This window comes from Panicum virgatum, chromosome 1N, assembly GCF_016808335.1.
Source record: "Panicum virgatum strain AP13 chromosome 1N, P.virgatum_v5, whole genome shotgun sequence".
Taxonomy (NCBI): Eukaryota; Viridiplantae; Streptophyta; class Magnoliopsida; order Poales; family Poaceae; genus Panicum; species Panicum virgatum.
The window spans coordinates 4,399,589-4,419,423 of NC_053145.1; the positions used below are offsets into that span (position 1 = coordinate 4,399,589).

A 19,835-nucleotide genomic window follows, 5' to 3' on the forward strand; every position below is an offset into this window, starting at 1 on the left:
CCGTAGGGTGAGGTGGAGCTTGCTGAGTACTTTTGTACTCACCCCTGTTGATTTTTCTCCAGAGGATCCTGACTTTGTGCCAGAAGACTACGAGTAGATCATGTCCGCACCCAAGCTGATCGAGTGGAGCCGTGATGGATGAAGAGCTAGTCCTACCTGTCGCTATGCTAGTTGTTATCCTATGGTTGTTCTGTGTAGCTTTGTGTTGTCACTTTACTCCTCATGTACGTGTTAAATAAAGCTCTGTATGACTCTGGACTCCACTTGATGTAACATGTATTATGCCGGAGACCTTATTCGGTAATTAATACATGGTTTAGCCTTGATCTTCGGGTTGGGGCGCGTCAAGGACCCCCCATGGGGTCCCGGACCCCCTGTATAGTAACCGGACCCCTCACTAAGGGAAGGGATTGACACCCCGCCCCGGGGAGGTACGGAGCTGCCACGTGTCTGCAAGCACAGACGCGTATGTAAGGCCCCTTGGTCTCCATACTAAGGACCACCTACCACTACATTCATTGTGGTAGGTGAACGTCCGCATTGATATAGCAGAGGCCGAGGCGAGTCTTTGACCAGGGGACACTATTGATCGCGTATTACCAAGACGTGTAGTGGAGCCACTGGCGCCGCCCACGCCGCGCCTGTCAGTCTGCCATGACAGATGGACACGACGGCTCGGCTTCACCCATTATGACGCCTACATAATAGCCTCAACAGGCCACGCCGCAAGCTACGTTTCCCCAACGGGCACCTTGCTGACGGGACAAGAGAAGACCTCCCTGAGTCAGAGAGGCAGCAGGGCATGGAAGCATATCGGAGAAAAGATTCACAACTACTGTAGCCATTTGAGTACTCTGCGCAGTATACTACACAGTCACGTTGGGCCCGCTTGTCGGGGCCTCAACGACCAATGTATCCGCACCCCTTGATCTATAAAAGGGGGGGCGCCCGCTAGAAGAAAACTCAGGCTGGAAAAAGGCCAAGGCCCGGCAGAGGATAGGTTCATATACAACCAAGAACAATACTTCTCCAGACACACCAGCTCTCGCGAACTCTCTCTCTCAAGGGAAGGCAATACAACACACAGTGGATGTAGGGTATTATGCTCCGGCGGCCCGAACCACTCTAATCTCGCGGTGTTCATCGTGTTCTTGGGAAAGATCGAACTAGGACTAGCTAACCCCCGAGTATACACCCTCTGGGCTAGGGCGGGTGCCTTCCGCCACCCGGCTGTGGTTTGCAGCACCCGGGTGTGCTGTAGGGTATTACGCTCCGGCGGCCCGAACCACTCTAGATCGTGTGTTCATGTGTGCTTGCCTCAGTGCTAGATTAGCCTAACCGCCTAGTACTTCCCCAAGTCCTCCCTCACCGGGAATAGGCGGGTGCGCTCCGCCACCCGGCTGTGGGTACCCTAGTAATCCCACGACATTTGGCGCCGTCCGTGGGGAAGATGCAGGCGTTGGCTAGATCTCCAAGCTTTTGAAGCTGAGCTCATCCTCTACAACAGCAGCGAGAAGATGAAGAGAGGCATGACGGCACCTACGCCGCATGTCACTGCGCTGAGGCACCAGCGCCGTCGGTGTGGCAGTGCACGGCAGCGGCGCCTGCTGTGCGTCACCACTGCGACGCCTCAGAGCCCGCACGGTGGTGCGCGGGGGCGACGCCTGTTGCGTGTCGCCCCGCGCCATCCAGGTGTCGGCTCAAGGTTTTCTCTCAAGCAACGGCCACGCTTCCTCTGCGGTGGCATGGCGTCGGCTCAAGGCTTTCTCTCAACATGGAGCCTGGAGCCAACGGCCATCCCGGAGGAAGTTGCCCGTGTCGTCGCGTCATCGCCAGCACCACCCGAGGTGCTTGGTGCTGCTGCAGACAGGGCCCGCCACCAGGCGCGGGGGCCCCTGGCGCTAGCACCAAGGACAAGCCGGCGAACGACCGCCCCTCTCCACGCTTCGTACCGGTCCTTCTGCTGCGCAAGGGCGTCGAACTGGCTTCAGCTCACTATGAGCGGCCATCAGGCCGGCTTCCGACGGCAGACGGTGACAGCTGGCGACGGCAGACGGTGACAGCTGGCAACGGCAGGGCCACTCCCATTCAAAGCCAAAGAATTTGTTCCTATGCCATCTGAGCGTAGGACAATTCTTGTGCTGGGAGGAGCCCTGCAAGCTCCCGAGGTGATGCTGAATGATGCTGTACAAGCACGTCCAGGGCACCATCGCCCCAACGATTCAAAAGAGCCCCCAAGATGGCAGCTCCACTACGGCCAGCAACGTGCACGCCTTACGGGGCGACGGCTGTAGGTTATCACTAAGATAGGATTGAGTATGTTTCTCCTTTGTAAATGATTTGGTGCCTACGTGTGGTCCAGAGCGGTAAAGGTCCGCCCTTGTAAACCCGACCTCTGGCTTCATCGCACAAACAGGCGACACCAGTGAGTGGTCCAGAGCGGTAGAAGTCCGCCCTCGTAATCCCGGCCTCTGATGTACACCACGAGTCAAGCAATAAAGGAGATTTGCTTCTTCAGTCCTATCTTTACTTTAAACCTAATAGCATTTGTTCGTTCAACCTACATGATTCCTTCTCCCGCACGGAGTTTTTTCTCTTTTAGTTGCTAACAATTCAAATTGAGTTGCTGGCTTGTGGTCAGGTAGGGACACCCCTTCTAGCTGGAAGGCAGTTCAGACCCCTAAAGACCTGCTCCGGAGAAGTAATACTCGTATCCTGGGGTAGAGAAGCTCCGCGTAACTTAGCCCGGTAATGTACACCAAGTTTACATACTTCACTACCCTGCTACAAGTACTCTAGTATTCGAGACTGCTGTCTTTAGAGGTCCCGGGCTCCCTTCTAGTATAAGGCTTGGTTTCTCGCACCTCACTATATGGTCCGGTGACGTAATTCATGGGATCGTCAGCAACGCTCAAGTCCACTCCGGTAGCCCGCTCCGGCGGAGACCGCTCGCCACGGTCGTCTCAAATCCACTCCGGTGGCCCGCTCCGGCGGAGGCCGCTCGCCACGGTCGCTCCAAGTCCACTCCGGTGGCCCGCTCCGGCGGAGACCGCTCGCCACGGTCGTCTCAAGTCCACTCCGGTGGCCCGCTCCGGCGGAGGCCGCTCGCCACGGTCGCTCCAAGTCCACTCCGGTGGCCCGCTCCGGCGGAGACCGCTCGCCACGGTCGTCTCAACTCCACTCCGGTGGCCCGCTCTGGCGGAGACCGCTCGCCACAGTCGTCTCAAATCCACTCCAGTGGCCCGCTCCGGCTGGGACCGCTCGCCACGGTCGCCAAGAGCCGGGTCCGGGAAGTGGTGCTTGCTCCCTGAGCGATCCGAGGCCTGTGTAGCCGCTTAGCTTGGTTCCGCACCTTAAGCCTACACCTTCGTCGCCCGGTGGAGAGCGCTCTAGTACCAGAGCCTGGCAACCGGTGTACCGGCCTCAGGGGTCCGGAGCGCCCGCTCTCTGCATGAGCACACCGACGCAATCAAGTTGCGTGGAAACACATCACGATAGTAGGCCCCACCCGCGGGTTCGTACCTCTCCCGAGGTGGGCCCGGGGGCCACTGTCGGTACCCCAGAACTGGGGTACCCCCTCTTGCTGTTTCTAGGCAAGAGCCTTGTGGTTATCCTTGACTACGTCCAAACAGCCGGACCCTTGCGGTCCGGAGCCCTGTTCACCAGACAACGGTCCCGGACCCGTCCCCCGGCTGGGAAAGGTCTGGGAGCACCACGTGTTCCGGAAGAAGCAGGCCGAGCCCGAACAGCTGGGGGCTCCGGACCTCCCGTGGGGGTCCGGACCCCCGCGGAGTCCCGGACCCCCCATGGGCTCCCGGACCCCCTGTATAGTAACCGGACCCCTCACTAAGGGAAGGGATTGACACCCCGCCCCGGGGAGGTCCGGAGATGCCACGTGTCTGCAAGCACAGACGCGTATGTAAGGCCCCTTGGTCTCCATACTAAGGATCACCTACCACCACATTCATTGTAGTAGGTGAACGTCCGCATTGATATAGCAGAGGCCGAGGCGAGTCTTTGACCAGGGGACACTATTGATCGCGTATTACCAAGACGTGTAGTGGAGCCACTGGCGCCGCGCCACGCCGCGCCTGTCAGTCTGCCATGACAGATGGACACGATGGCTCGGCTTCACCCATTATGACGCCTACATAATAGCCTCAACAGGCCACGCCGCAAGCTACGTTTCCCCAACGGGCACCTTGCTGACGGGACAAGAGAAGATCTCCCTGAGTCAGAGAGGCAGCAGGGCATGGAAGCATATCGGAGAAAAGATTCACAACTACTGTAGCCATTTGAGTACTCTGCGCAGTATACTACACAGTCACGTTGGGCCCGCTTGTCGGGGCCTCAACGACCAATGTATCCGCACCCCTTGATCTATAAAAGGGGGGCGCCCGCTAGAAGAAAACTCAAGCCGGAAAAAGGCCAAGGCCCGGCAGAGGATATGTTCGTATACAACCAAGGACAATACTTCTCCCAGTGGACGTAGGGTATTACGCTCCGGCGGCCCGAACCACTCTAGATCGTGTGTTCATGTGTGCTTGCCTCAGTGCTAGATTAGCCTAACCGCCTAGTACTTTCCCGAGTCCTCGCTCACCGGGAATAGGCGGGTGCGCTCCGCCACCCGGCTGTGGGTACCTTAGTAATCCCACGACAAACGTCTCCCCCCTCATGCCTAGTCGCGCTGAAATCGCACATCATGTACGCGTTGAAATCGCACATCATGTACTGAGTAGAATCTGACATTAAAAAATTGGGGTTCATAAATTTTTGTAGTTTGTATTATAGATAATCTGCTGGGTGAATCATCTATATTACTATCTATAGCTGATGTGGATGATGCTATAGAGAGCTGCTCTCTGTACCCGTTGCGGGTGCCCTTAATTGTTAGTGCAGCTTGAAAGACCGGTAATTTCATAACCTCCTAATATAATTGTTTTTCGATATATCACGGTCCTAAAAGTAGTTTTCTCTCTCTCTCTCTCTAGATGTGATCCTAACATTTTTCGTAACAGCTTTGCGACACTACCCGTGAAGTAGGCTCACGAAACAGCTTCGATTCAATTTTTAAATGCTTCTGCTAGAAGAACAGCAACATCTCAAATTGCACATCCGCTCAGCTCCAATAAAAGAAAGAACTCATGGGACACAATGATTTGTTGGATTTTTTCTGGTATTTCTGAAGTTTTTTTTTACAACCAACTCAACACTGAAGATTTCGACCTGCACTGATCACCTCACAAGTCACAATTCGCATGGTAACTGAATCACAGATAGTGATTAAAGAATTTTATTTTCCTAAAGGATACTACCACTTCTTACCTCTGTAAAAACTAGCGCAATATTAAAACTTCATTTTATTTTACCCTTATAAAAAACCCTTCACTTTACCATTGGTGCTCCCTCCCCCCAACAACACACAAGTTTTTCCACTCATTTCTTGGATAACAGAGTGTGGCCCCATTTGGATGGACTAGGTATAGTATGAGTTAAAAATATGCTAATTGTAGATTAATTAAAATTAATGGGATCTACATGGAGTACTCCAAATTAGCTATTATCTGTGCAAATTAGCTCATATTTAATCCTTACCCAAATTCGAGAATAAAAACTAACCCTGATATCCAAACGGCCAAACGGGGCCATCTGGCTTCTCAACACCAACAGCTCACATTGATTTCTTCCTTCTCCACTACCTCCACCGAGCCATCTCCCCCACCCCACCCCACCCCACCCCACCACGCCGCCGCCACCACTTCTCTCTCCATCACCTTCCTTTTTCTCCTCTCTTTCTGATGCTTTGACGCCACCGCTCGCATCTTTGGCCGTGTTCTGTCTCCTGTCACCTCCTCCTCGGCCACTAATTAAAGCAGAGGCAGGAGTTGTGGGAGAGAACTGAAGAAGAGAACAGACTAGAAGCGGAGGCGAGGGGAAGGAGGGAGCGGGGCGAGATGTTCGACAGCTTGCTCAACTCCAAGTTCTACAACAAATGGTACATAAATCTTTCCTGCTGATTCAGTTTGGCGCGTGATTGACGGGCTTCAGTTCCGGTTGTTAGTTGTTACCCGATGCTGGCAAGCCTGGCATGGCTGTTCTTGCGGACAGTCGAGTTCGAAATCGGATGATTTGGGCTCTCCTCGTTCGAAGATTCGTTCAGCTTTTCGATTTGCGCAAGCAAAAGGAGGTCGGATTTTTCGTGGCCATTACCCGCATTTGTTCGCTTGCTTGGATATCTGCGTCCATCTTTCTTCAGTTGCTTCCTGAACTTCCAGTCCCCCCTCCCCCTCTTTTTCCGCAGGAGGTTATGAGGCCCTGTTCTTGATTTGTGTTCTGCTCTCCTATTGATTGTTGGGGTTCCTACATTCTCGATTTGACCCGTATTTGTTTGATTTGTGTTATTTTCCCCTAATCGCTGAATTTTTTTATTGATTGAGCAGCAAGCACGCAATCAAGTGCACCAGGACTCGGCTGGATCTGCTGCGGCGGAAGAAGCAAGCCATGGTGAAGTTCCTCAAGAAGGATGTCGCCGACCTCCTCTTCAACGGCCTTGAATCACACGCCTTTGCACGGGTACTGTCTGCGGTCTCAAGGCTTCGACCTAAATTGTTCAGTGGTCTTGGATGGATTTAGCTTTGGTGCGAATTTGACAAAACATAAATATTTCTCGAAGTGCTGGTGTAGTTGAAAATTAGTGCTTTGCACAGAGAAAATTATGATTAAATGCAGGACCATGTGAGGGTTCCTGTAATGATATGTTCCTAATTGCTGTTATTTGATTTCCCTGGACTGCAGATGGAAGGGCTGATTGTTGAGATGAACCAAGCATCATGCTATGATATGATAGAGCAGTACTGTGAATATATTGTGAAGCAGCTCAACAACCTGCAGAAAGAGAGGTTGTCGGTACCCCAGGACTGGGGTACCCCCTCTTGCTGTGACTAGGCGAGAGCCTTAGTAGTCATCCTTGACTACAACCAAACAGCCGGACCCCTGCAGTCCGAGGTCCTGTCCTCCCGACAAAGGTCCGAACCTGTTCCACGGCCGGGGAAGGTCTGGGAACGCCACGTGTCCCAGGAAAAACAGGCGCTCAAAGCGCAAGCAGCCGGGGCTCCGGACCTCCCAAGGAATCCAGACCCCCGCGGGGTCCCGGACCCCGCGTAGGGTCCTGGATAGCAACCGGACCCCTCTCAAAGGGAAAGTTTGGACGCCCCGCCTCAGGGTGGTCCGGGGCCGACACGTGTATGAGGCCCTTGGTCTCATATTGAGGTCCACCTACCTTCGCATTCATTGCAGTAGGTGGACGTCCACTTTGATATAGTGGAAGCCGAGGCGTTTGACTGACCAGGGGGCACTATTGATCGCGTATTACCAAGGCAGTGGAGCCGATGGCGCCGCCCATGCCGCGTCTGCCAGTCTGCCGTAACAGTCGGATACGACGGCTCGGCTTCACCCATTATGACGCTACATAATAGCCTCAGCAGGCCACGCCGCAAGCTACGCTACTCCAACGGGCGCCTCGCTGACGGGACAAGAGAAGGCCCCCTGTGTCAGAAGAGCAGCAGTACGCATATCGAAGGAAAGATTCGCTACCACTGTAGCCACAGTCACGTTGGGCCCACCTGTCGGGGCATCAACGTTCTTTGTATCCGCCCCCCCCCTTTGATCTATAAAAGGGGAGAGCGCCGTTAGAAAACCTCAGGCTGGGCAAGAGCCAAGGCCAGCAGAGGATAGGTTCATTCACACAACCAAGACAATACATCTCCCAGTGGACGTAGGGTATTACGCTCCGGCGGCCCGAACCACTCTAAATCGAGTGTTCTTGAGTCCTTGTCTCAGCGAAGATCCAGCCCCATCGCCTAGTACTTCCCCGAGTACTCCCTCACTGGGAATAGGCGGGTGCGCTCCGCCACCCGGCTGTGGGTACCCCTAAAAATCCCCACAACATTTTGGCGCCGTCCGTGGGGAGGACAGGCGTTGGCTGGACCTTCAGGCCTCTAGGCTGTGTTCTCCCTCTGCAACGGCGAACTTGAAGATGAAGGAAGGCACACTCACTCCGCATGCTATGGCACCGGCACTCCGACGCCCTCGGTGCGGCGGCGCACGGCAGCGGCGCCTGCTGTGTGTCGCCACCGCGACACCTCAGAGCCGGCGTAGCAGCGCACAGCGGAGGCGCCGCTGCGCGCCGCTGCTCCTACGTCGACTCAAGGTTTTCTCTCAAGCAACGGCCACGCCTCCTCAGCGGTGGCATGGTGTCGGCTCAAGGCTTTCTCTCAACATGGAGCCTGGAGCCGACGGCCATCCCGGAGGAAGTTGACCGTGTCGTCCCGCCGTCTCCAGCGCCGGAGATCCACCTCAGCGTTGCTCGGTGCTGCTGCACACAGGACCCCGCCTCCTCGTGCGGGGGCCCCTGGCGCTAGCACCAAGGACAAGCCGGCGAACGACCGCACTTCTCCACGCGTCGCACCGGTCCATCTGCTGCGCAAGGGCTCTGGTTTCCATCGGCAACGGCGACGGCAGGGGGAGGGGGCCTCTTCCATTCAAAGCCAAAGAATTTGTCTCATGCCATGTAAGCATGTGACAGCTCTTAGGCAAGGAGGGGTCCCCCGAGCTCCCGAGGTGATGCTGGATGATGCGGTTCAGGCACGTTCAGGGCGCCTTCACCTCCGAAGAAGAACACGCTGTATAGCATGCAGCCGTAGGTTACTCCTAAGAAAGGAATGAGAGATTTTCTCCTTTGTAATAGCGTGGTGTCTACGTGTGTGTCCAGAGCGGTCAAGGTCCGACCTTGTAAACCCGACCTCTGGCCCTATCACACAAACAGGCAAAAGCGGTCCGGAGCGGTGGAGGTCCGTCCTCGTAATCCCGACCTCCGATGTATACCGTGACAACCACAATAATAAAGGAGATTTTCCTCCTCAGTTTTGCCTAGGCTCCACCCTGATTACATTTATTCGCCTTGGTTTAACTATTCTTTTCTCTTGACCGGAGTTTCCCTTATTGCTAACAATCCAAGTTAAGTTGCTAGCTTGTGGTCAGGTAAAGACACCCCTTCTAGCTGGAAGGCGGTCCGGACCCCTAAGGACCTGCTCTGGAGAAGTGGTATTTGTATCCTGGGGTAGAGAAGCTCCGCGTGGCTTAGCCTGGTAATGTACCCTAAGTTTACGTACTTCACTACCCTGTTACAAGTACTCTAGTATCCAGGACTGCTGACTTTAGAGGTCCCGGGCTCTCTTCTAGTATAAGGCTTGGTTTCTTTGCACCTTACTATGAGGTCCGGTAACATGCTTCATCGGATTGTCAGCCACGGTCGCTCCAAGTCCACTCCGGTGGCCCGCTCCGGCGGAGACCGCTCGCCACGGTCGCTCCAAGTCCACTCCGGTGGCCCGCTCCGGCGGAGACCGCTCGCCACGGTCGCTCCAAGTCCACTCCGGTGGCCCGCTCCGGCGGAGACCGCTCGCCACGGTCGCTCCAAGTCCACTCCGGTGGCCCGCTCCGGCGGAGACCGCTCGCCACGGTCGCTCCAAGTCCACTCCGGTGGCCCGCTCCGGCGGAGACCGCTCGCCACGGTCGCTCCAAGTCCACTCCGGTGGCCCGCTCCGGCGGAGACCGCTCGCCACGGTCGCTCCAAGTCCACTCCGGTGGCCCGCTCCGGCGGAGACCGCTCGCCCCGGTCGCTCCAAGTCCACTCCGGTGGCCCGCTCCGGCGGAGACCGCTCGCCACGGTCGACAAAAGCCGGGTCCGGGAAGTAGTGCAACCCCCTGAGCGATCCGAAGTCCGTGTAGTCGCTTAGCTTGGTTCCGTACCCTAAGCCTACACCTTCGTCGCCCTGTGGAGAGCACTCTAGTACCTAAACCAGGCAACAAGCATACCGGCCTCAGGGGTCCGGGATGCCCACTCTCTCCAAGAGCACACCAACGCAATCAAGTTGCGTAGGAACACATCACGGTGGTGGCCCCACCCGCGGGTTCGTACCTCTCCCGAGGTGGGCCCGGGGGCCACTGTCGGTACCCCAGGACTGGGGTACCCCCTCTTGCTGTGACTAGGCGAGAGCCTTAGTAGTCATCCTTGACTACAACCAAACAGCCGGACCCCTGCAGTCCGAGGTCCTGTCCTCCCGACAAAGGTCCGAACCTGTTCCACGGCCGGGGAAGGTCTGGGAACGCCACGTGTCCCAGGAAAAACAGGCGCTCAAAGCGCAAGCAGCCGGGGCTCCGGACCTCCCAAGGAATCCAGACCCCCGCGGGGTCCCGGACCCCGCGTAGGGTCCTGGATAGCAACCGGACCCCTCTCAAAGGGAAAGTTTGGACGCCCCGCCTCAGGGTGGTCCGGGGCCGACACGTGTATGAGGCCCTTGGTCTCATATTGAGGTCCACCTACCTTCGCATTCATTGCAGTAGGTGGACGTCCACTTTGATATAGTGGAAGCCGAGGCGTTTGACTGACCAGGGGGCACTATTGATCGCGTATTACCAAGGCAGTGGAGCCGATGGCGCCGCCCATGCCGCGTCTGCCAGTCTGCCGTAACAGTCGGATACGACGGCTCGGCTTCACCCATTATGACGCTACATAATAGCCTCAGCAGGCCACGCCGCAAGCTACGCTACTCCAACGGGCGCCTCGCTGACGGGACAAGAGAAGGCCCCCTGTGTCAGAAGAGCAGCAGTACGCATATCGAAGGAAAGATTCGCTACCACTGTAGCCACAGTCACGTTGGGCCCACCTGTCGGGGCATCAACGTTCTTTGTATCCGCCCCCCCCTTTGATCTATAAAAGGGGAGAGCGCCGTTAGAAAACCTCAGGCTGGGCAAGAGCCAAGGCCAGCAGAGGATAGGTTCATTCACACAACCAAGACAATACATCTCCCAGTGGACGTAGGGTATTACGCTCCGGCGGCCCGAACCACTCTAAATCGAGTGTTCTTGAGTCCTTGTCTCAGCGAAGATCCAGCCCCATCGCCTAGTACTTCCCCGAGTACTCCCTCACTGGGAATAGGCGGGTGCGCTCCGCCACCCGGCTGTGGGTACCCCTAAAAATCCCCACAACAGAGGTAATTGTCACCCTTGTCGCACTCACCAGTGATGCATCAAATTTATCCTACTATTATCTGTTTTACATCGTTCAATGTTATGCGCAAGTGCTCTGCATTTGTTTCTGTTCTTGCTAGGAAGAAAATGAGAAACATTATCATTTCATCCAACTTTAATTGTAATATCTTGGATTTCTAGTCTGCTGTAGCTGATTAAGATGGCTTAGACATCATTCCTTTTCAACATTCAGTTGGACTCTGACAACATTGGTCTATTAAGTCCTAGCTTATCTGGATTGTTTGGCGATAATTGCTTTGGCGCATAGATGTAGTTCGATTGCATTGTTAATTCATACTCAAGGCATGCCATACTCCTGTTGTCATGCATGTGTCTCATCAAGATTGAAAATTTTAATGCTGACAGTTCAGTCAAGGTAGTTAATCAGTGACTTGATATAGTGATATTTGCCTTTTTGGTTTAGCAGTCTGCATAGTATTCCCAAGGTTATACAAGATATGAAAATCTCAAAGCTACATATACGCCATCGTTCATAGCTGGAATTGAAATTATTCTTTTTAGGTTGTTGCTATATGGATGAAGTGTGTGTCACTATCAAAAGATCTTGTTCTTTCATCATTAATTAAGATTACTTAAGACTTTCTTTGTTCTCCAATTTTCACTGAATCTGTGATGTCCTTCAACAGTGAATGCCCTCAGGAAGCCTTGGAAGCTGTGTCTACTCTGATATTTTCTGCTGCTAGATTTCCTGATTTGCCTGAACTGTGTGACCTCAGACATATATTCACAGAGAGATATGGGAGTTCCGTGGAGCCTTTTGTTAACTCTGAGGTGCTTGAAATTCTTTTCCTGTCTTAACTGTGGACTGATCTCCATCATTTGGAACATATCAATTAACTTATCTTTGTGTTAACAGTTTGTCCAGAAGCTTCAGAATAAATCATTTACTAATGAAGAGAAGTTGCAAGTGATGAAATCCATTGCTGAAGAATTCTCTGTTCCATTTGATAGCAAGGCACTGGAATGGAAGATAACTTGTGGACCTCAAAATAAGCATGTATGATTTAGTTGACTTCTTTGCATTACGTAAATATATGCTCTCCTTTTTATTAACTACTCAGCATATCGGGTCATTCAATTCTAATTTTGACATTCTTTTTCATCAGGATCTCCCGAAGAAGAGTTCAGTTAAACGGGAGGTAGAAGCATCAGCACGAAATGGACACAAGGTTGATAGGCATGCTGTGAATGAAAGAAAATCTAACCCTGTGCCTGAAGACTATGGGCAGAAGCAGGAAGTGAAGGCAAAACCCAAAGATATCCATGTCATTGCTGATGGAATGGGTCAGTTAGGCGAGAAAAGCAGGAAGAACTGCTCAGATAAGAAGAACTACTCAGATAAACCTAGTGAGAAAAGGCACATGGATAATTCTTTGCCTCCTTTGGACGTGAAAGAAAGGAATGGCCAGAAAGAAATGAAGAAATATGAGAAAAAGGATGATCACCTTCGAAGGGAACTAAGGAACGCAAAGGAGTTGGACCTCAATGGCTTAAAGAAACAGGATGGTGGTTTAGTGAAACCTCCAAGTGGCACTGAGCATAGTTGGGGACATGCTGACTTAGGGCTTAAAACCCTGGGCCTAGAAAAACATGAAATTGATTCAAGTTGCACCTTGAATGGTAAAACACTGAATAAGGCTCCTCCTTATTCTAAGCCTTACAGAGCAATGGGTGAGATGTCCGCTGAAGAAAATTCTAACAGTGTGTATGATAGACGAAAACATGAAGGAGAGTTTGGACAGCCGATGCGAGATAGACAGCATGTGCCAGAGAAGGCAACCACTATGCAGCCTCCTTATGTTAAGCCAAATTTTGAAAAGCGTACTGGTGCTGAAGAAATAGGCCACCCGAAGGGTGAACTGGTTTATGAACCTGTTTCCGTCAGAAGCAGGCATGCAAAAACACCTGTACATGCTGATGATTATGCCAGAATGGCTTATGGGGAAAATATGGTAGACCAAGCACCCGATGGCCGAAGAAGACATTCAAGTAGGAGGAATGGTGCCTATGATGATTATGACCAGAAAGTTGGTCATGTGCTACCCGTAGAAGTCATGGGTGCCAATGATGATATCAACAATGCGAGGCCTTTTCACCAAATCCCTAGTGAGCGAAGAAAGCACAGAAGCAGGCGGCATGGATCAACCAGTGGCAGCGACTACAATGGGGCCACTGATGACCATGAGTCAGATGAGGACGAGGCGAACACCGCAATTGATTTTGGCAATCTTCTGCCCCGAGCCCCTAGTTTACACAGGAAGCACAGGAGTCGGAGTGCTGATCCCCGCAAGGGAGGCCGTGACGATGAAGAAAGGATGATGGATAAGCTCCTCATGCATTACAGCAAGAAAGGTCTAGACAGGGAGGAGCGCAAAGAAAGAGTTAAATCTCGTATCCCCCGGCCTCGAGCTGACCGACCTGCTGATGGTGCTGCAGAACTATCTAACAAAGAAGGGGTGTCTGCAAACCGCCCTGAAAGAGCTGTATCTCTACCTTCAGAATCTGCAAGCCCAAAGGCGAAGCCAAAGGCCCCTGTTCGGTCCATGTCCATGCAGCCAGAAATTTCTAGAGGGAATGTGCGCCCGCCGGATTTCGACGAACTGGCTGCACGGATCAGTGCGCTGAGGAACGCCTGATCTGCCATGATACTGTCTTCAGCATTGCCTCTATTCTCTCAGGAACTTCTATCATAGCATCTGAAAGCTGATGGTGCCCCTGGGGTCACTGGATTGAGAAGAGGACATTCAAAATGTGGTTGCCTCCTTTTTTTTGCAACATTTTCTCATGGTAGTATACTTGTTTGTGTTGCTCTGAGTGTAATCTTGGTAGAGCATTGGCAGGAAAGTTATCATAGGGATACCATACCATACTACATTTATTTGGATGTGGTTGTCTGTTGTACTCATAGAACAATTATTGTCGCTGTACAGATGCCATTGATGAGGCCATAGTGATAAAGTGATTTTCTACATCACCGTTCTCCATTTTACACTATTTTTACAACCTCACTGTGTCAGCATACTACTGGAGAAGATTAGGCATTTCTAGTCTGTTTAAACTACATAGCTGCCAACCGTATAGGATACTGCCGGTTTTGTCTGATGGACCACCCATCATCATCTGGAGCGAAGCAGATGCCATCTCCCAGCAGAATCAAGCAGCGTGGTTGCCAGATTTCTAATGTCTCTGGGATACGAAGACCATGTGACGGTTGCCGTACAAAGCGGTGCCGACGTCGACAGGCTCCGGTAGCAGAGCTGCGTAATAATTCTGGGCACGTTCTTGTGGATTCCTCATCAATCACTGCTACCTGGTAGTATTCTATTTTTTTTCTTGGATCTTCAAATCAATATATATTCTAGTAGTAGTTGTACTAAATTGTCAACCGAAATACCAGTCTTATTTCCATTTCGTCCCTCTAGACATAAAAAGTAGGACAGATTTCCATGCTTTTCTTTAATCCACTGTTGTTTCGAGTCAAAACAACTGACCAACGCTTGCCAAACTCCTCTATCATCTCATTTGTTTGTCAAAAGAAAACGCCAAATCAAGTCAGCAGTGGGTAGGTGGCTTGGACTCAGGCCGTGCACAGGAGTACAGGACTGCAGGTGCAGCAGGGGGCTAGCCCACGGACCTCATGACACCGACGACGAAATGCAGGATGCAGTCGTCGCCGCCGCCGTCGAGCAAGTCGTCGCAGACCAGCCGCTCCAGCGCGGGGTCCCTCGGCAGCGCCCCGGCGTGGTACAGCACCGTGGCCGCCGTCGCCGTCACCGGCCGCGTCGCCACGCAGGCCGCCAGCCTCGCGACCGCCCGGAGGAACAGCGGCAGGAGGCCCTGCACGCGCACGCGTTAGCTACCGATCGACTGCTCTCCATTCAGGCGGCATGCTCCTGCACAAAAAAATGCAGTGAAAACTCCGTGCTCACCATGCGAGAGCACGGGCGATCAGCTGTGCTCGACGACGATGCAGCATGCGTGCGAGACCTGAAGGTTAACTACTTCCTCGCTGGTGTTTATTTATATATATACAAGTATATATAGGTTGCATCGGAACCATCTGCTCGGAGGTTTGGAGTTGCAAACGGTTGGCGGTGGCAACGACGGGCGCCCATTGTCGCGTTCGGTGCCGGCCGTTGCTCGCTCCAGCTCTCGGTTTTGGACTCTGCTGCTTCCTCATGTTCTTCGCCTGTGTCTTGACGCTTTCCCTGCGCGCCCTTTTCCTCGCCGGAGTGGCAAAAGCCCAACGATGACAGCGACCAGGGTTGCTGCCTGGCCTTTGGCATCGCTCGAGCCTGGCAACAGGAGAGCCCTGGTCAGTTCTTCCAGATGAAGAAGTTCAGACCAGTGAAATCTGGAAAGGTTGACGCATCTTCTAAAGCCCCGAACAAGGTTGGAATGTTTCAAACGACAAGATCTACAAAACAAGACCTACATATAATAATTTGCCATATGAAATAACACCCTTCTTCCTTCTAATGTTTCCCCTAGATTATTAAACCCTTTTCTTGCCTCTTGTTGGCGCGAGGTTCATGTTGTGGTATGGTGCATGTCCAGTGTTTTCTGCTTCGTCGCTGCTCTTTTTTGTTTGAATCATCTCATCTTGTGCTATGCCTCTCTTGGGTTTTCTTCCACGAAGGGCGTCGGTTGGATCCTTGATACATTAAAAAAAAAAACAAGACGCGAAGAGGCACGCTTTGCACTAAGAAGGGAACAGGGCTCGAACCCGGGTTTCTCCTTAGCCGAGGGGCCCGAGGGCGCGCTCCACCAGCCAACAGCCCGCTGGAGCAGGTATTGCTGCTATGCTAGCTGTGATGAATATTCTAGCTGCATCATCGAAGAGGTTTCCAATACAACATATATACAATGAATAAATATAAGGTGTATAGTGTACGAATATGATCAGTTGTGCTACTAAACATAAGGTAAAACGTATGCAAAACGAGTGGCCAACACATTCAGGTGCTACATTGTCCTGGCATTGAGGTGCTACAGTGTCCTGGCATTGAGGTGAAAGAGTAGGATGGTGTTGTCACCTTTAATCTGTGCCAATAGTATGTTTCAACAACTAGATAGGCTAGACGAATGCAGGTTTTTTTTATTCTTTTTTTTTACTGTCACGAATGCACAATCTTATTACTCGGAATGCAAGTTAAATTTGCAGGAGGATTCAAAATCCACACGAAACATTGTTTTTAAAAACAGGAAAATTAATTATTCACCAACTCAACCCTTGGTGTCTGATGAAACGTAGTATGAAATAACTTTTGCAAGGTGGCAGGAACTAATTTCCTGCTAACGATGCATATATGCATAGTATGACAAAGATTAATTTCCTGCAATGCAAGAATGTGGTGAAGACTGTAGTATGGCAGGAATTAATTTCCTGCTAACAACAATACAAACACATCAGGTGCGGTATAACACGAATTAACTTCCTTCCAAAAATGCATGCGTCGCAGATATTGCCTTATTGCCTGATTCAACACCAATAAATAGATGCACTCGGCGATACCAATCGACACCAGCTCTCTGAATATCCCAGCTCTCTTATCTTCTCCCTCACCAACGAGTGTGTTTGAGACTTAATTTGAGTCCATGCCTCGCAACGCCTCGGCGATGTCCATCCTCCTCCTAATCGTGCTGCTCTTGGGCCTCGGTAAGCATATGTTAGCAAGGACGATCCAGCAATTTATTAGCATATGTCAATTAATAATAATCTGACCATACATGCACTTCAGTTCAACTGGTATTTTATTCTTCGTGTATGCAGGTGGCCACACTAATGCTAGCCCTCCTGAGGAGCTTGTAACACTCAGGTGTTAATTCATGAATTAATTGGATTAATCACTGTCATTAGCTCCAAATCTCGCGACCAATAATCTTCTGGCAGTCTGGGCCAGTTCAACCCGGACCGGTCTGACCGGTATGGGCGACCAGTCTGAACCGAGCTGTTGGTTTTGGACCCCACAGCATTTAAATCATTCTCTTCTCTCTCTCCCAACCACTCCCTTCCCTCACCAGAGCCGTGCTCCGCCCGAGCCCGAGCTCTCTTCCTCCTCCACTCTCACCTCAAACCCTAGGACCCTAATCCAACCATCCTCCATTGATCCAAGGCCAAGGGAGCTTCAATCGGGTGGGGAAAATCATCTTCTCCAAGTGCTTCATCCTTGGTTGGCTTGGACTCAAGCTCTTAAGGCAAGGACCCCAAGGTAATGGCTAGTGGTTTGAATTGATCTCTTGTTCTAGGGAGAGTTAGGTAGTTTCCTTGGGCATGAACCTGTGCTTGCATCTTAGGGTAGGGCCTAGATAGAATTTGTGCTGTAGAATCAAGTCCTTGTGGGGAGGTAAGGACTCACCCAAGGTAAATTAGGAGTTGGATCGATCTCTCGCTCTAGAAGGTTTTAGGTAGTTTCCTTCGGTCAAAAACGTCCTAATGGATCCCATGAACTAGTGCCTAGAAGGTATTTGGAGTTTGTGGGCGATTTTAGCCGCGCCAAGATTTCTAGGTTCTGGTCTGGCTAGGACCGGTCTGACCGGTCGGAGGTACCGGTCGACCGGTAGCGTGTAGCGTGGCTAAGTCAAGTAGGACCGGTCTGACCGGTGTGGGATACCGGTCTGACCGGTAGGGGCCCGGAGATTCCAGTCATTTGTCCGGATACTATGGTTTTGTAGTGACATAAACATACCGGGTATAGGTCCGGATTCTCCGGACTTGTGAGTCCGGATACTCCGACTATACGTCCAGATACTCCGGATTTTTGGACATGAGTTGCACACAGGCCAGGCCGGTCTGACCGGTGGGGTATACCGGTCTGACCGGTGCGGCTGGGCTGAGCAGGGGTAAGTAGGTGTTGTTGGTACAATTGGTTGAAATTTATTTGGGTATTGATTACTTGTAATTTTTGTAAGTCAGGCATGCATTTTCTCATGGCATATACATATGCATCCGTGTAGCAGTCGCGCCAGAGGAGGTCGTTTACGCGGTGGTTGCGAAGCCACCGGAGCCACAGGGGCCAGCCCCGCAGCAGGAGGCCCGCGGGGAGTCGGCCCAAGGCCCAACTCACCCTAGTGCCGAGCAACAGACACAAGGCAAGCCCCGGTGCATGTCCTACTATTTTAAATTATGATTCTCTATGTATATGTTTTATCTATGACTTGTGCATTACGTATTAGGAAATGATTGGAACCCTAGCTGCATGATCCCTAGGTTTCCTTGAGTTTTTACTAGTATGTCTAGGTCGATAGCGGTGCTAGGCTAAATAAGTCCGGTAGAAGTCGGGTGGCTTCGTGTCACTCGCGAGACACAGGAATACTTTAGAAGCCGAGTAATTGCCGGTTACTCGCGAGATGCATTATTATCCTTGTACATCAGCATTGTTGAAGAGGTTTGAAATGGTTATGAAGATGTGAGACCGGGCGGGGACGATGGTGTTAGGAATGGCAGCAGGACAGGGTTCCTGGGTGTCTTAGCCCCGTCTGAGTCGATTAAGGACCGGTGGATGTGGCAGTGCTGATCGGGGATTGAAATGTACTAACCGCATGCCGGGAGTAGGAGGTAGTCGAAACCGGTAAGCCGAGTAATGCCTTGCTTCGAAAGTACAGGAACCCGCACCCAACTCCTGGGGCGAGTCGAGTAGTCGCGGAGAATTGGGATGCATATGTTTACTTTTGGTGGTCTCACGTTGAGCTCGGCTGACCATATGTCGTTGGGCTGGTTCCTGTAGTTCGAGGCGGGGAGGGGAATGGTTGGCATGTATAGTCCGACGGGGCCAATACGTGCCGTGTTGGTTAGGTCCACCTTGCAAGGTTAAATCGGATCGATCCGCCGTGTCTCGCGGTTATGAGGGCCTTGGTCCCTTTGTCACACCGTAGCAAATGAGATAGAATATTAGAAACATAAAAATGGATACTATTCTGAATCTTAATTTGTATGCCCCAACTTGGGTGTTTAGATTGGCAAACATTAGTAAGAGTCTAACTATCTAAATTATGTAGCTAAAACATGAAAAGTAAGGATACACCTCTAGTTGTTTTTTCTGCAAAACAAACCACCAGCCAAAGGCCGTGCATGTCTAGATATGTGGGCTAAGTTATACCCACTGGTCGGGTAAGCCATGCTGAATATTAGAATACTCAGGGTTTGTTGCCACCATTATTATTTCAGGACCCCAGGACGTTGACTTCTGCCCCTGTTGCATCAAGTTCATCCGCCGGGATGCAGAGGGATGGTAGGTCGTGGAGCGAGACCCTTAGGTTAGGGGTTTGTCGGGTTGCACACTCGAGGGCGGAGTGTTCAGCCTATCTGTTTTGTCGGGACCGGTCTGACCGGTATCCCGGGGGCGGGTGCATGCACGCCGGTCTGACCGGTTCTCCTAACCGGTCTGACCGGTGTCGTTAGGCTGACAGTGGGCAGCAATGTAGGGTAGTTTGTTTTAGTGAAATTTCTTTTCAAGTTTTAACTTTAGTCCTCCAGTTGTATGTTTGTGAGGGTTCCAACTTATGTAAATTAACTTTGTATTCGAAACTCGGTTTGTAAACTTAAAGTTCCTTTCACGCATCATTGTATTATTTCAAGTTTTTGTGTCGTGCTTGTACCATCTGTGCCCACCTTCGCGTGGGACTACCGGTGTTGTTTCGATCGGGCCGTGGGTTGAGAAAGGATCGCCAAATTAAGCCGTTAAGATAATGCGCCCGATTTGTTCAAATGACGGCCATTATGCTTA

General features: G+C 51.8%; 2 protein-coding genes across 2 annotated transcripts; one reads left to right on the top strand and one right to left on the bottom strand.

Moving 5' to 3' along the window:
- The first annotated feature begins 5,666 nt into the window (after positions 1-5,666).
- Positions 5,667-14,083, top strand: LOC120654708. The gene is made up of 6 exons (XM_039932318.1): positions 5,667-5,995; positions 6,441-6,573; positions 6,796-6,899; positions 11,736-11,880; positions 11,966-12,106; positions 12,216-14,083. The coding sequence occupies exons 1-6, from the start codon at positions 5,955-5,957 to the stop codon at positions 13,743-13,745; spliced, it is 2,094 nt and encodes a 697-aa protein (XP_039788252.1). The 5' UTR covers positions 5,667-5,954; the 3' UTR covers positions 13,746-14,083.
- A 451-nt stretch (positions 14,084-14,534) lies between these two features.
- Positions 14,535-14,961, bottom strand: LOC120654709 (the record flags this gene model as incomplete). Its single annotated transcript, XM_039932319.1, has 1 exon — positions 14,535-14,961. A coding segment is annotated over one exon (231 nt), but the record flags the coding sequence as incomplete, so codon positions are not given.
- Between the last annotated feature and the right edge of the window lie 4,874 nt (positions 14,962-19,835).

Bases quoted from the DNA above. Each gene is read 5' to 3' on its own strand.
- LOC120654708 (XM_039932318.1), top strand. From the start codon at position 5,955: ATGTTCGACAGCTTGCTCAACTCCAAGTTCTACAACAAATG. The intron at 6,574-6,795 runs GTACTGTCTGCG...CCTGGACTGCAG, and splicing joins AATCACACGCCTTTGCACGG to ATGGAAGGGCTGATTGTTGA. The intron at 12,107-12,215 runs GTATGATTTAGT...CTTTTTCATCAG, and splicing joins GTGGACCTCAAAATAAGCAT to GATCTCCCGAAGAAGAGTTC.